The following is a 15,933-nucleotide window of genomic DNA, read 5'->3' as shown; positions in this document are numbered from 1 at the left end:
GGTGCTGTCCATCATCAATGACATGTAAATTTCGATACAAATAAAACAATACTTATTTAAAATGCTAAATATATTTTTATTTGATATTAAAAAATAGAAAATGATCCCAAACAACCCTCAAGCAAGAGAAATTATACTGTGCGGACATCAGACCATTCAGAGTAGAATCAGAGCACATCACGTCATCTGGTACACAACAAAGAGTGATATGACGTGCTCTGATTCGCCTTCGAACGACATCCGGGGTGTTCGCACGTAATAATTTTTCCTCAAGCAACATTTTTTTCACAAATATTTTACACCATCTTAATCATCCTATTTGCATTGGATGCCCTAGAAAAAAAAAATCCTAAATACATAAAAATCAGTTAGTTTTGTTACATCATAGTTCTGATCCAAATTCCAAAAACAAACTCCTCTGCATCCACCACAAACCCTCCCCTTTGCCAAACAAACTGGGAAACGCACTAATCTTCAAAGATCAAAAATAGCAACCACACTAACCACAGCACAACAACAAGCTATCAAAGAGGGAAACTACGAAACCCATATAACTGATACATCTCCCCTCCTCTTCTCCTCTTTTCCGCCTGAATTTGCATTCTTATAATGCTAATTGTATTATGATTCTGGGCATCAAGCCTGCAGCTTTCTGCTGTGCTACAGGGACGAAGCACCTGGAGAGTGAGATGCCATTGGAAAATATGCTGGACCTGCAGAGAGTAAAAGCCCCCTGTGAAAGCAATGAAGCTGGAACTTCACTTGTGGCTGTCGCCATTGACAAAGGCAAGAGCAGCCAGAGTGCTCTCAAGTGGGCTTTGGACAACCTCGTCCACCGCGGTCAGACCATTACGCTTCTGCATGTTAACACTAAAGGTCAGTGAAAGTAAACCCATTACATAGCTCATCTTAGGAAACAATCTAAACTCTAAACTATCGAGATATTGTTCGCTTTAGCCTAAAAGTTTCACGGTTTTGTACTATTGGTATAACTTTTCAGTAGGTCACCCATCCTAGAATTGCACCGAGATGAGCACGCTAAACTGCGACTATTATGCAAAAGGAGCATCGATGTTTAAGAGTTTAACTTCTTTTAATTAAAGGGTTTCACATCTTAGCCTAGTGATGCATGATTGGGAGCTTCAGCTTTTGAAGGATATATATGAGTTTACGATTGAATTCATTAAAAAAAAAAAAACTCATTAAGATTTTTATATAATATACAAGTAAAAATTTGAGTGTTAGATATGCATATACAAAGGGATTCAATATTTCGCAAACATATGATTGAGTTTGTGTGTATTTATATGCATGCTACTAAACTCATTTGCATATACATATCTAATGTTTGAATCTTTATATTTATTTGTTTGATAGCATAAACTCTAAATTGCATCTAAATTTGTTTATGAAAAAAATGAATTTCATTTTACATAAGTTGATGTTAGTGATATTTCTTATGTTATTTATATATTATGATATTATATAAGTAAATATAATTATTTTTTGTGCTAGATTTCCCATTAAACTTTTGTATGTACATATATCACTTTAGATAAGTATTTGATGGATTTAAACTCATATCATACATTTCTTATGTATATACAATTTTTATATTTTGATATTTACTTATAAAGAAAATAATCAAAATGATTCATTGATTTCTATGAAAGATCAAAATAATTTTCAACTATATTAAATGATCATTTTAATTCCTTAATTTTTTAAAAAATTAAAATAGTTCAATAGTGAGACTATTTTGATTCCTCTTTAAGGAATTGAGGGACCAAAGTAGTCCTTCAATATAATTATAAATTATTTTGATATTTCATAAATAATCAATGAACCATTTTGATCATTTTCTCTTTATTTATATAACATGTTTGTGCCTTTATCACATCAAAACATATACATGAAAAACTATATTTCACATAAAAAAGTTAATATTACGATATTTTTAATATGATTTAAAGATTTGGGTGTTATTTAAGTAAAATTCAAAATTTAGATATTAGATATATAAATATATACAAATTATGTGGTATATATCCATAAATCCTCCATAGTATTTTTGATATTATTTAGAAATTAAGATATTATATAATCAAATATTAAAATCTATATATTAAATGCATAAATATCTATAATCTTGCTAGTTATTAGTTTGCCTTCTTCAAATAGTGCACTTCCACTTCCATTATCTCTCATAAAAACATGTTACCAGGAAATGGAGCTGCTACTGCGCAGGCCATGGAGGTTTTTATTCCCTTCCGCTGCTTCTGCACCCGAAAAGATGTGAGTATCAATTCTCTCTCTCTCTCTCTCTCTCTCTCTCTCTCTCTCTCTCTCTCTCTCTCTCTATCTTTACATATAAACAGAACTTAATGGTACCAAAAATGTATTTGTACATTCATATATTTCGATGATAAACCGTGAATGAAACAGCTGCGCCAGCACATACTCACAGAAAATGGAAATGGCAGATGCACTGTCCCTGAAATTCTTGGTTTGATCTGCTAGAAGACTCTTAACTTGTTCACAGGTGAAATGCAAGGATGCAATACTAGAAGGCACTGACATAGCTAAGGCCATCGTCGAGTTCCTATTGCAAGCTGCTTCCATAGACAAGCTGGTCATCGGCTCCCAATCCAAAGGAGCATTCGTTAGGTGAAAACTTTTAGGTTTTTGAACTTCTGTCTAGCTTTCAGTGGAAGCTTAATTTCGTGTGCTTATTATGGTTTCTTTGTTCTTTGAAGATTGAAGAGTAGCTGCGATGTTCCGAGCAGCATTTCTAAGAGCGCACCTGACTTCTGCTCTGTATATATTATCTCGAAAGGAAAGGTGACTTCGGTGCGCAATGCCGTTAGGCCATCACCACCAGTTTCTTCTCTTCGAGGTCAAATACTTACACAGCCAAGTATCAAGCTCCAAGTCGTTGAAAGGCCTCCTCGTAAGTTGAGTGCTGGAAGTATATTAATGGATCTGCATTTTGGAAAAAAAGAATATATTTTTATTTTTCAATCTGCAAATGCTTTCAAAATCCCTTCGAAGTTCTTCTCACACTCGAAATAATTCAAATCAAGCTCATCATTTTCTGAAGAATTTTTTTTTTTACTACAAGCAATCAAAGGAGCTTTAATGTCCGTTGGGCAAAAGTAGGATTTGTGAAGTCTGTAAATTCAAATTTACTAAACGTTGAGAGGATTAAAATTTAAAAAACTATATATTAAGAATGAGTATTCTTAAATCTTTTATTTATTTCAGGTTTTAAAATTTGTGAGAAGAAAAACTATTTAATTTCTCATTTTGGCAGAATGCCTAAAACGAGACGAGCAATATATTCATGGAACTCTGCTCTGCCCGTTTCCAGGTGACTTGATTAGTGAGGAAAGGGAAATAATAAGGTCGCCATTCACTCGATATGGACCAAACCAGAGATCTCGTATGGAAATCTCAGTGCCAGAATTTGATATATCATTTGTCAGCTCAGAAAAATCATTTCCTAGCTCTGGAAGGCCTAGTTTTGATCGCTCCCCCTTACAACCAAGGGCCTCCAATGCATCAAGCAGCTTGGAAAGTAGCTTGGGGTTCATGGGCACTCCAAATAGGTCGGAGAAGCTTTGTGAGTACTTCAGTAACTCGTACTCACAGGAAAACCTTCAAAACATGGTGAAATTTTCTTCTAAGCTCAGTAAGCAGAAGAAGATTAAAGACTGCACAATTGTTCACCAAGTTTGCTTTTCTCTTTCAGGAAGATGTAGAAGCTGAAATGAAGAGACTGAGATTAGAGTTAAAGCATACCATGGACATGTACAGCAATGCCTGCAGGGAAGCAATCAGTGCTAAGCAAAAGGCAATGGAGCTCCACCGGTGGAAGATGGAGGAAGAGAACAGGTTAGAGAAGGCAAGGCTTGCGGAAGAGACTGCACTGGCTATGGTAGAGAGGGAGAAAGCCAAAGCTAAAGCAGCAATAGAGGCGGCTGAGGCGTCGAAAAGAATTGCAGAGCTTGAAGCAAAGAAGAGACTGGATGCAGAGATGAAGGCAGTGAAAGAGGCTGAGGAGAAGAACAAAGCACTGAATGCATTGCACAATGATATTTTAAGGTATCGGAAGTACTCAATAGAGGAGATTGAGTTGGCCACTGACTGCTTTGCAGAAAGCCAGAAGATTGGAGGTGGTAGTTACGGTCCTGTGTACTTTGGCCAACTTGATCACACACCGGTCGCCATTAAGGTTCTTCGTCCAGATGCTTCTCAAAGTAGATTACAATTCCACAAAGAGGTATGATGTGTTAGATTTCTTAGAGTTCTTATATTTAAAGATTCTATAACACTACATAAAATCTTTAATATTTATTAATATAATATAACTTCATGAGAATATTTTTATTTTATTGATCTTTTCTGTCATCTCTGAAGAAGTTATTATCTGCGGAGTCTGGTTATATTCAGACTCTAATAAAAAATATGACACATGTTCTTGTACACAATGTGTACGATACATAATATACATACTGTGTACCTAGTTGTACACAGTGTGTACATACTATGTACAAGAACACGTGTCACATTTTTATTGAAGTCCGGATGTAACTCTATGTCCGAACTACACACGTAATAATTTCTCTCTGGCACAAATTCAGCAAGCCGTTGCAGGTATGTGTTAGATTTGTTAGAGTTACAATTTTCTCATGCAATGGACACTTTGCTCACATCTGAAACCAGGTTGAAATATTGAGCCGCATAAGGCATCCAAACATGGTTCTCCTCCTTGGCGCTTGCCCTGAGTATGGGTGCCTTGTCTATGAGTACATGGCAAATGGAAGCCTTGATGACCGCCTCTTCCGGCGAGGAAACACGCCACCAATTCCATGGCAGCACCGGTTTCGCATCGCTGCAGAGATAGGCACAGGCCTCCTCTTCCTCCACCAAGCAAAGCCAGAGCCATTAGTCCACCGTGAGCTCAAACCAGCCAACATCCTCCTCGACCACAACTATGTGAGCAAGATCAGTGATGTAGGACTTGCTCGTCTTCTTCCACCTGCAGTTGCAGAAAATGTTACTCAGTACAGAATGACCTCTGTTGCTGGAACATTCTGCTACATTGATCCTGAGTATCAGCAAACTGGCATACTTGGAATAAAGTCTGATGTGTATTCTCTTGGGATTGTCTTGCTACAGCTGATCACTGGAAAGCCTCCAATGGGGATTACATACCATATGCAGCGAGCCATTGATAATGGAATGCTTAAGGATATCTTGGATCCTACAGTAATGGACTGGCCAATGGAGGATGCCAAGAACTTGGCTCACATAGCACTTAAGTGTGCAGAGCTGAGGCGCAAGGATCGTCCAGATCTAAGCAAAGTAGTCTTGCCTGAGCTCAACAGGCTGAGAAAACTTGGGGAGAGCAATATGCAGAATTGCACCATGGGAAATGGCTTACATTCCTCACCAGCACAATCTCAGATCTCCATACAGGCATGTTCTTAAACACTTGAAACATGTAGGATTGGGTCATAAATTAATTTGCTTGGAAACTAAGTGTTAGAATTGAGTTTGCTACATGAGTTCATGTGTTTGTTACATGTCACATTCATTTTTTAGTATTTATATATATATAAAAAAAGTTTAGCACATAAGGGTGTCAATTTTTGACACGACCCCAGACCCGGAAAAATCCGGGTTCGGGTTGACCTGGTTAGCAAATGGGTCAGATTCGGGTTGACCCGGAAACCCGAAATCAACTCGACAATGACCTGAAAGTCGGAGTCAATTCCAAATTTCCGCCCCCACTCGCACAGGCCCGCGAACTTGCCTCTGTCATGCGCTCGCGATTCGCGACTTAGCCAGCACCCGGACGACTCCGCCCACACTCTCGGACCTGCGGACCAGCTGGCTCTACCGCTGCCGTGCGCTCGCTTCTCAAACTCCGTCCGCACTCGCGATCCCGCATTCCCACGTACTCCTTACGCTCGCAACTCGGACTCCTCCCGCACTCGCGGACTGGCGCCACTAGCTCAGGCGCTCAACTCGCGGCCTCGTGCTGCTTCAACCAAATCTACTAAATCTAGGTCGGTTCGGGTCAACCCGACAACCAGCGTGGGTCAGGTATGGGTTGAAATGTCCAACCCATTTGCAAAAACGGGTTGGGTTCAGGTTGACCTGTTTAGATCCGGATCAACTCAGGTTCGATCCGAATCCGACCAGTCGACCCAAATTGACACCCGTGACAGTGATATATGCCTCTATAAAAAGAAAACTAATACTAATATTTCTTGCAGGACTTCTTAAGCGGACCCCTAAATGGACAGTCAGGGTATGAAAGCTCCAGAAGCAGATCAAGTGTATGATCAGCGACAGAAAAACAGATCAGTAAAGCCAAAGAATGAAACTGGAGCTCTGAGAGACTGAAGCTTCGTGGACCCAAATGAGATGGAACTTGAGAAAAGTAAAAATGTTATTGTTTTGTAGTTGATAATTATTGCAAGGATGCTAAAAAAGAAAAGATTTTGGCATTTTTGATTTGTTGGACATTTAAGTTGATAGCAAAAGAGCCCTGGGCTGATGTGATTTTTGCAATGAGCATCAATGCCAAGTTGTATTAGGAATTGTAGAGAAAGGCCTATAAATAAATCTTATGGAGCTATGCATACTAATTAGTTTCAAATTATAATACAAGATCTATATTTAATGATTGGATAGAATCATTATTCTTTAAGCCAAAATCAAAGGATCATAAATATTTATGAAAATACTTAATCAAATTTGTTGTAGACTATTTGGAAAGAAAAAAAGTTTTAGATATTTAGGTTAGTTACCTTACATTAATGTTTTTTTTGTGTGTGGACAATTAGAGGATTCGAACATAGAGTCGCGTGGAAGGAAAAACTTCGCTCAACCAGCAAGTCGCATGCACTATCTCTATTATGCAACTTAGAAAGCAACATTTTAGAAAGCTGTCTGAAAAGTAAAACTTTCATAGTTTAAATGATTGATGTCTGAAAAATAAAACAATAAAAAAGTTATCCCAAGTAAATCCTAAGAAGATCAACTTAATCCGAATGGATTTAAGAGCTTGACTAAGCTCTAGCACTATATTTCATCACCAGCTCACAAGAAATATGGATAAGCCATTGAAACCATGGAAGATCCACTCAGGAAAAGTGTTTTGGATCGTTATATATAATAGAGGGGACTGACATTTTATCATTAGTGTAGTTTTCTACAATCATAACAAACAATAACAATCATGAAGCCAACATTTGTGTGACATCTCACGAGCCATTAGGGCTGCAAACGAACCGAGCCGAGCCGAGTATGTGAGTGTTCATTTAATATCAACTTGTTCAAGTTTGTTCGAGCTTTAGCATTTGTGTTCATGTTTGGTTCATTTAAATTAAGGAGTGTTCATGTTCGATTCATGTTCGTTCGTTTAGTGTTTATCGAGGTTGTTCGCGAACATATTTAACGAATTTTTTTAACTATCAAATAAACATGTTCATGAACATATCTATGAACAAACACATTTATAATAAAAACAATTGTCTATGTAACAAAAGTAATTATTATTTATATATTTTTTTTAATTTTATAATCAAATATTAATTATTTTTATCGAGCTTAATCACGAGTTCAAAATCGAACATGAATCGAGATTTTATTGAGTTTCTTATCGAGCTTAATGTCGAGCTTGTTCACGAACTTCAAATGATGTTGTTCGCGAACATAAATGAGCAGAATGCATTAGTGTTCAAGTTTGTTTATTTAAGAATCGAGTATTTAAAATATTGTTCAAGTTTGTTTGTTTAGTTAATTAAACGATCGCAAACGAGCTTTAATCAAACCGAACAACGAGTAGCTCGCCAAACGTTTGGTTCGCTTGCAGCCGTACGAGCCATTACATGGCAGGAAGAATGGTTCATCATTATATTCAAGCGACATAGAAGAAAAAAATATACCTAACCCTCAATTCATAGAAGAAAGAAAAAATAAAGATGTACTTAGAAAATCAAGATTATGGGTATTAATTTGGAGTGTCGGGTTGAGTTTGGAATGATACGAAGTTAACAATACCTAAATATTCTTCACATAAATAAAATTAATTTATTCAAACAAAATTTAATTATTTTCAAGGTATATATATATATATAGCACTTATATCTTCCACTACATATTATCATTATTTGTCAATAATCTTGACTATAATTTTGCAAAATAGACATAAAATTTAAGCTTCGTTTAAAACGGCTTTCTTAAAATTTCTTAAAATAATTTTTTAGTTCAAAAATTTTAATGTTTTACTAAAAAAATTATTTTAAGAAGCAATAAGAAAATCATCCCAAATAAACCTTTATATACTGTTACAAACCAACAAAGCTCTTAACACTGCTAATCAGCAGGCAATTGGTCCAATAGCCTCTCCCAAGTTAGGGACTTCTCGGGGCTTGTATTCATCAAGATAGTCTTGAGGTCCCCTATCTCCATAAGCTTCTCTTGAAATCTGTACTCTGGCGAGAGAACGATTTTCTGTGAAGAGAAACTTAAATATTACTACAACAAATTGGAAGAAAGAATAGAACTCCACAAGTTTGTGTTTAAAGTTTCGTTTGGGACAATTTTTTTATTGCAAATTTTTAGTAAAAAAATAAAAAATTTAAACTATAAAGCTACTTTACGAAGCAACAAAAAATCGTCCCAAACAAAACCTAAAATAAGTAACTCGAATACGGAAATACGAAGCTCATGCGCAAATAGACCTTTGATATCCACAGCAAGTAAGATGCTGCATGCTGAGCCTGAGTTCGAGCATCATCGAATTCATCAGCTGGAATGTTAAGGCAAGTACGCACAAGTTCCATTTCTTCCCCGAGGAAACAATGTAAGGCTGAAATCATTTCCAGCTGAACTTTACATGGAGAGCCAATGTCAATAGGATTGGTGATGCGACTTATCAAATAATAAGACAAATGTCGACGATGAATCCACAAGGCCTGTAACAAGAAAAAACACTCCAGCAATAAAAGAGTAAGCTATAAAAAATGCATCAGATCTTCAAGGTTAAACTAGTACAAATTTTAATCATCCACGGATTGTTAGAAATGCATTTCTTCAATTTCTTATCAACCAAATTAATTCATGAGGTCAGGTTTTGCTGATTCTGCCATCCTTAGATGATCTTATTTAGTCAAGTTAAACAAACCATTCAAATTATATTAACAGTTTACTAGTCCTTTATCCAGCAGAAAAGTGCGTATCAAAGGATCAAACGATTTTCTTAAGTAAATAAATTAATTCAGATGAAAAGAAAAAGAAATCTCATCATAATTGACGAATCATATTAAAGCATAAAAAATAACATTTAAACAAATGTAAATTATATATAACCATCTTTTATTTACCACTCGATGGAGAAAAATGCACATATCAAAGATACATGCCACAATTTTCAAAAATTCAACGGGACTTAGTTAGCTTTAAATAAGAAATCGGAAGTTCACGAGGATGAGTTTTATTATCCAGAATTAAATAGGAAAATTTAAAAGAAGTATCATTTTTACCATTTCAGGCCAATTTGGCGCGGCGGTCGGGTTCTTCCCACCACCGCGTCATTCCAGCTATTCAGACCATACCTGCATGCTATTTGTTTGGGGCGATTGCAGCACGCGTTGCATCACGTGCGGGCAGTCGTCCCAAACAAATCCTTCACCTCATCTCTAGCATCAAAAGCTATTTTTTATGAGCGCAAGTCAGATTAAAAAAAAAAACCCACTCCAGTTGTGGAAATATACTTTTCAATCCCAGTTAAAGAAGCAAACCTCTCTGCCCATATATTTTTTGATAAGATGCACGTTCCGTTTAAGCTCCTCCTGTGAAATAAGATAACAGAATTTATGAAGCAAACCATGAAGAAACTTCTCATGACAACAAGCATAACAACATAATCAAAATATACCATTCTGAGTTTCATCGTTTATTTAAAAGTGGTATTAGTTTATATGGAGTGGTCATTTTAATTGAGACTGAATTCTGATAATTCCCATAGACCATCGTTCATCCAATTGGAGCCAAGGTACATTACAGACCAGTAATAGGACCCATGGAAAGCACGCACATTCCCTCACCATATGCCTGGGCTAATCATCGCCACCTACATACGCACATGCCTAGACCTCAACAATCACACAGAGAAGGACAGAAAAACAACGAACAAACTTAAAAAAGTGCAATTTGTAACCAAACGACAGATTCACACCACACAATTAAAGGACGCAATGCATACAAGCCAAGAAATAAGAAAAAAATTAGCTTGCCATAAACCACAATTTTTGTTCTAACTACAACAGAATAATTTTTGCTAAAATAATTAAAATGATCCCCAACTTTTTTTTGGAGGTCCATTTTAATCCAAGACTATATAAAGTGTCGAATATTACATCCCTTGATTCTTTGAATAGGATATAATATTTAGGTCTCTGTAAAAATTAATGAAAGTAAATAGATGGTGTTAAAAAAGAGTGAATATACAACTTCCTGAGTTTTGATTTTAGGATTTTTTTGGTATTTGATTTTGTACCCAAATCCTAAGGGAATGTCGGGGACGACATTTTTCTATGTGTAGGGTAAATTGTAATAAGTCAAAAATTTTCTTTTTTTGAAATGATTGTTTTTTAATGAAAAAATATGAATTTCAGTGTCGTGCCTTATCGAATACGAGAGAGGCAAGGAGAGAAGATTATTCGGGGCTTTTCATCTAATCAATTTTGTTTTGTTTTTTTTTATATAGTAAACTCAAATTCCATTTTATTTTCAATGACTTTGATTATGTATATATATTTTCTGTATAAATAAACAGAATGATATATTTCATACTGCATTTTAATTGGGTATTTGCATAAACAAATAATTGATGATGTTAACACTTATAAAATGTCTGATTGATGTTAAAATATAATAACCTCTAAGCGTAGGGGGTGGGCTGATAGGCTTTCCTTTAAAAGATGATTTTATGTGTTTACTCTCGGTTGTAGCCTGTAACAGAAAATCGATTTATGCAGAAGGAACAGAAGTGACGACTCTTTATTGATTCAATGAAGCCATCTGTGAATGATAATTAATAATTTGAAATATATAATTGATTAAGATTAGATAAATGATAAAGTTGGATATGAATGATGAACAAACTGAAAAGCAGTTAGGACATAAAGATGAATTGAAATCACACAATAAAAGCGTATGTCCTGCCTTGCTAAATCATGCATTAATGCATGCATATATTAATAATACTGGATGACATAAACATATAACATTAATATCATTTAATAATACATAAACAAATGGATATATATGAATAGATAAGATATATTCCTTTAGTGATTAGAATGATTTTGGCATCGTTTTTACCAATTTATTGAAATTTATAAAAAATTATGATTAGTATTAGACAGGATGAACCAACCTTAATTTTTAGGGGGCAATGTTTATAAGTAAAAAATTATAGAGATGATTATATACTAATATTATAGTATATATAGTATATATTTATATAATATATATATTTTGTGAACAAATTGTTATTTGTACTTGAATACATAATACATTTTAAAATATTATCAAATCTTAATATAATAGATAATTATTCTTAAAAAAAATTTAGTTAACACATCTACACAATGGTGTCGGGGTCGAAAGGGCATAGCGCAGCGCCCTCTGACAGAGCTGACACTACCTCTGTCAGGGTCGCGGGATCAGGGACAGCGTCCCTCCAGCGGGGGTTTATATGGGGGCAGCGGCCCCCGGAACAAAATTTTGGTTGAGGATATATTTTAGAATTCTCTTTATTAATGTTATATTTGTACTTTGGTTCATTGAGTTTCTTAACAATAACATCATCTACACAATTTGTATTAATTATATTCGGTAGGTAATTGACCTTAAGACCCATCAGTATTTTTAAAACTTAAGGGGAGCAATTTGCCTATACACTCATCTCTAATAAACTCCTCTACACAATGTATATAATTATGCTAGGGGGCAATCGCCTAATATCATAGTATTTTTTAATTTTTTAGGGGGACAATTGCATAAATATTCCTATAATCGGTAAATAGTTAAAAACCTGGAGGGAGACAAATTACCTAAAACCCATGTTAATAACCAAAAAAGTTCAGTTTTTTTAGGGGGCAATTCCCACCCCCCGCCCCCCCCCGCTCCCGGGGAACTTAATAGTTTCGCCCTGATAATTAAGATGAACACATAACAATATTTGATTTCTTAGTCCTTTGCATGTGAAAGGCTTTAATGAGTTTTGAATTACTACTGCTTATAAGCTAATTATGTGATTTTTTAATTATTTTTTGATAGAGAATCGGGTCAACCAGTTGGAGTGTGAGATTGATAGATATTCTTGAGTTTTTCTTTTAGATTTTGTTCTAGCATTTTCTTTTATTCTTTTTTAGTTCAGAAGCTTGTGATTAATTAGTGATTGTAGTGATCTCCTAACTAGATAAATGATTTTTGTGACTTAAAAGGCAAAATATCTTGATTCTTATAAAAAATGATAAATAACCCATAATCAAATTTGAAAGATTATAAATATATATATATATATATATATATATATATATATATAAGCAACATGTTCTTCCACCAATCTATGATTTCGGGCTTCAATTTTAAATACAAATCTCAATCGTTATGTTATTTTCTTTGAATTTTAATGATTGCATACAATTCTAAACACAAAATTATTCTTATAAGTAGATCATGCATGAGTGAAGTATCTAAAGAGTCATAAGAATACCAAATAATAAGTTAGGTTCTGAATAGTCACCCTAGGCCAAGATTGATTTTGTTATAATTCTAGAGTTAAATTGTAACTAGAAAAATATTTATGGGAACCCATGGGATCATTTTTCGAAATGATAAACTAAACTATTTGGGCATAAAAACTCCAAATAACTTCAATTGTAGTCTCTCAAATTTTACTTGGATCCTTTTTAATTTTCAATTATTTTTCTGCCAAAATAATTCATCGTCATTGAATAAATATCTAATAAATTCAATCATTTTTTTAATATCCTTTCTATTCCAAAACAATTTTAAATGTCACTCTTAATTAAGACATTTATAATTATAATGATTCTTAACAGAAAACTATAACAGGAAATTTAAATTAAATTATTCTTTGAAATAAAATATTGATAGGGTGCACTTAATATATGTATATTTTTACTAGTATATATATAATACTTTAACTTTATAAGTACATATTTGATACATGTACATAGTTCTAGACTCAACTCAGATTTGGCTCAAGTCAAATCAAAATTTTCGTTTTGAATATAGGCTGACTGACTAGAACTAGATTCAATATCGCCCAGAGGTCAACTTTATCGACAAAAAAATCTATGAAAAAAATGAACAAGTAAAAGCTCACTAAGACCTGCTCTGAATATGTAATCCCAGGGCAACGAGGACCATGTAGCAATTATCCATGGAAATTATACAGTGACAGCAAGAAACAGTACCTTTAGCAAATCAACCGAATGACACATGTAAAATGAGGATCTTAGCTCATCATCTTTCAGCGAATTGTCTTCCAACAAATTAAGCATCAACCTCTGCAGTTCACAAAGTTTTGACATATATGTTTAGCGTGTTAGACTTACTCTGCAATCGCTACATGCTGATAGTTTTGCATGAAGAATGAAAATCTTCATACATGGAAATAACAGGAAAAAAATCAGTATAATTAATTATAATTAAAATAAAAAATAAATAAATTAAAAAAAAAACAGGAAAAAATCAGTCGACTTGTTGGTTCCATATGGCAAAAATATTAGAGTAAAAAACACAATCACATAAGCATGCAAAAAGTATCAGAGCATGCAGTTGAGAAGGTAACTTTTAGCAGCAAAAATTTAAAAGAATAAACTGTCTCAAATGAAGCCTAAATCATCAGCATGCTCACAAATATTTGGGCCTCAGAACCAAAGAATACAAAAGGCCTAAGCGTTGGATAGCTCAGGGAAGAACCCACCCTTCGATAGTGGTAGCAACAATTATCAGCAACATGTAGCTCAGACCATTTTCTTGATTTATCCAGCTCATCAAGCATCTACAAAATTAAGCATTAGCAACTACGTTGACAAGGCCAACAGAAAGAAGAGTTGTTTTACAAAATTGAAAAAAAGTAGGAGAGTACTAATGTAGATCATTCAGTTAATAATCCAATTAACAAAACATACTAAGATCAAGCCAACAGAACATAAACACCTAAAAATCACCAACTAATAGGATCATAGTTAAATTTGAAAATAAAGGATTAACTTCATAGAGAAACCTCCCAAAAAACACTTCACACCGCACAAATAATGAAAATTGGTCCTTGAAAAAATGTATTGTAGTAATTTGGGAAGGTTTTGGGATTTCATGGTAATTGTCACATCGCACATTTGGAAAACCAGTAAAGATGCAAGACCATATAGAGGTAAGGTACGCACAAGTCTGGACTTGAAATATTTACTTACAAAACAAACATGAGAATTTTTTTGAGGATGCCATCAAAAAATGTGGAATGCACAATTTGACTAAGTTGATGAAAAAAGATAACAATGTCTTAACCAAGGCAATTTACTAACCTGACCCTTGTTCATGTAAAGTATAAGCCAACAACGGTGACTCCACGCACGGTAATTCATCTTTGATTTCTGCATAAAAAAAAATATTTATAGCATAGGATGATAAGACTGTCAGAACCTTGATCACCCACAGTTGTAGCAGTTCAATAACATAAATAGCTTCCTATGGAATCGTAAGTTAGATGTATACGGCCAGCAAGGCTAAGCCTGATTTATTAGAATAAACAAAAAAAAGTAAGTTTCTCACAAGGGAAGGCATTAATGGAAGTTCATTCTCAAAGGCGATAGTGAAATACCACCTAAAAGTACAGGAGCACGGGATATTGAAGAAGAATGAACCATTTATTAACTGCCAAAACTAATTTTCACAGTTGACACTCTCATCATCCTGTTAGACCGGTCCAACCGGTCACAGGAGGAACAAAGAGAGGCGGAAAAGTCCGCCTCTCTTGTACGTTGATCAAACCGCAAGAGCAACCGAGCAGTTTAGGAAGATTTTTTGAGGGAGTTAGAAGGGAAATTTGAATGTAGGGGACTGTTTAGATATTTCATTTTGGATTGTATGCAAAATAATTTGTTTTCCTAGGGTTAGTGCATCTTGAATTTGGCAGAAATTTGAAATCTCTTAGGTTTTTGGGCTCTAACGGCATCTAGAGATTTTGGAGACAGAGATCATCCCCTCGAATAGAGGATCAATTGTATCTTGTTATTTTCTTTCCATTAATTTGATTATTCTAATAAAAAAAAACTATTGTTTTTCCGATTTTTCCTTTGGATTGGTTGAAAGTTCTCGCTATTTTTTGTTGACCTTTGTACAATACCCAAAAGAAACGAAAATGAAATCATACCTTAACCGTTGGATCCATAATTTCTGCTGAAATCCCGGTTGGAATCCTCGTATCTGTCGAAGACGTTCGCGAATCCCGCTGATTCGGCGCCGCTCTTGTCGAATCCTCCGCTATTCCCGTGAACCTGCCTCGATTGAACGACCGCAGATGTCGTTAAATACCGGACCTCCATAGCTCTTCGGCACACACGATCCGAACTCCTCCCTCTTTCACGCTCGTTTCCTTTCGACACTCTCCCCATACGAAACCTCTGCTCCGACCGAACCCCAGGCTCGCCTCCTCCACGCGAAAGCCCTGCTCCCGTCACCTTCTCTGTCCGATCCAACTCAAGAAGCCGCCGACCCTTCCTCCTCCGGCTCCACACAGAGAGAGCCGGAACTTTGTTCAGCCCACGACCTCCTTTGTCCGACCCCATTCCCTCTTCCATCTCCGACCTCTCGGCC

General features: G+C 35.3%; 3 protein-coding genes across 9 annotated transcripts in view; 2 read left to right on the top strand and 1 right to left on the bottom strand.

Annotated features, from left to right (window-relative positions):
• Positions 1-799, top strand: part of LOC110106405 (endonuclease V) — a 61,012-nt gene extending 60,213 nt beyond the window's left edge. Inside the window, exon 10 of one of the 2 annotated variants that reach the window (XM_020836307.2) lies at positions 667-799. In XM_020836307.2, the coding sequence (XP_020691966.1) occupies positions 667-688 (22 nt within the window). In that variant the 3' untranslated portion in view covers positions 689-799. Of the gene's footprint in view, positions 1-641 lie in introns of both variants that reach the window. The other variant, XM_028700925.1, reaches the window with a different exon arrangement.
• On the top strand, positions 667-6,681 carry LOC110106403 (U-box domain-containing protein 52-like). 2 transcript variants are annotated; one of them, XM_020836304.2, is made up of 8 exons: positions 667-876; positions 2,225-2,295; positions 2,543-2,667; positions 2,757-2,950; positions 3,371-3,669; positions 3,752-4,282; positions 4,726-5,481; positions 6,285-6,681. In XM_020836304.2, the coding sequence occupies exons 1-8, from the start codon at positions 690-692 to the stop codon at positions 6,351-6,353; spliced, it is 2,232 nt and encodes a 743-aa protein (XP_020691963.2). In that variant the 5' UTR covers positions 667-689; the 3' UTR covers positions 6,354-6,681. The 2 variants fall into 2 exon arrangements, with proteins under 2 accessions (XP_020691963.2, XP_028556757.1); XM_028700924.1 differs by having other exon boundaries at positions 707-876; positions 2,248-2,295.
• A 1,593-nt stretch (positions 6,682-8,274) lies between these two features.
• LOC110106387 (protein prenyltransferase alpha subunit repeat-containing protein 1) overlaps positions 8,275-15,933 on the bottom strand; it is a 50,836-nt gene continuing 43,177 nt past the window's right edge. For 4 of the 5 annotated variants that reach the window (XM_020836277.2, XM_028700888.1, XM_028700886.1 and 1 more), the window contains 6 exons: positions 14,643-14,711; positions 14,042-14,119; positions 13,530-13,622; positions 9,819-9,869; positions 8,760-8,993; positions 8,275-8,529 (listed from right to left, as the gene is read on the bottom strand). In XM_020836277.2, the coding sequence (XP_020691936.2) occupies positions 8,392-8,529; positions 8,760-8,993; positions 9,819-9,869; positions 13,530-13,622; positions 14,042-14,119; positions 14,643-14,711 (663 nt within the window). In that variant the 3' untranslated portion in view covers positions 8,275-8,391. Of the gene's footprint in view, positions 8,530-8,759; positions 8,994-9,560; positions 9,717-9,818; positions 9,870-13,529; positions 13,623-14,041; positions 14,120-14,642; positions 14,712-15,933 lie in introns of those variants that run through there. The other variant, XR_003703091.1, reaches the window with a different exon arrangement.

The sequence above is a fragment of the Dendrobium catenatum genome, unplaced genomic scaffold (assembly GCF_001605985.2).
Source record: "Dendrobium catenatum unplaced genomic scaffold, ASM160598v2 fragScaff_scaffold_1608, whole genome shotgun sequence".
In the NCBI taxonomy this organism is placed as follows: Eukaryota; Viridiplantae; Streptophyta; class Magnoliopsida; order Asparagales; family Orchidaceae; genus Dendrobium; species Dendrobium catenatum.
This window is presented reverse-complemented; position numbering and strand designations above follow the sequence as displayed.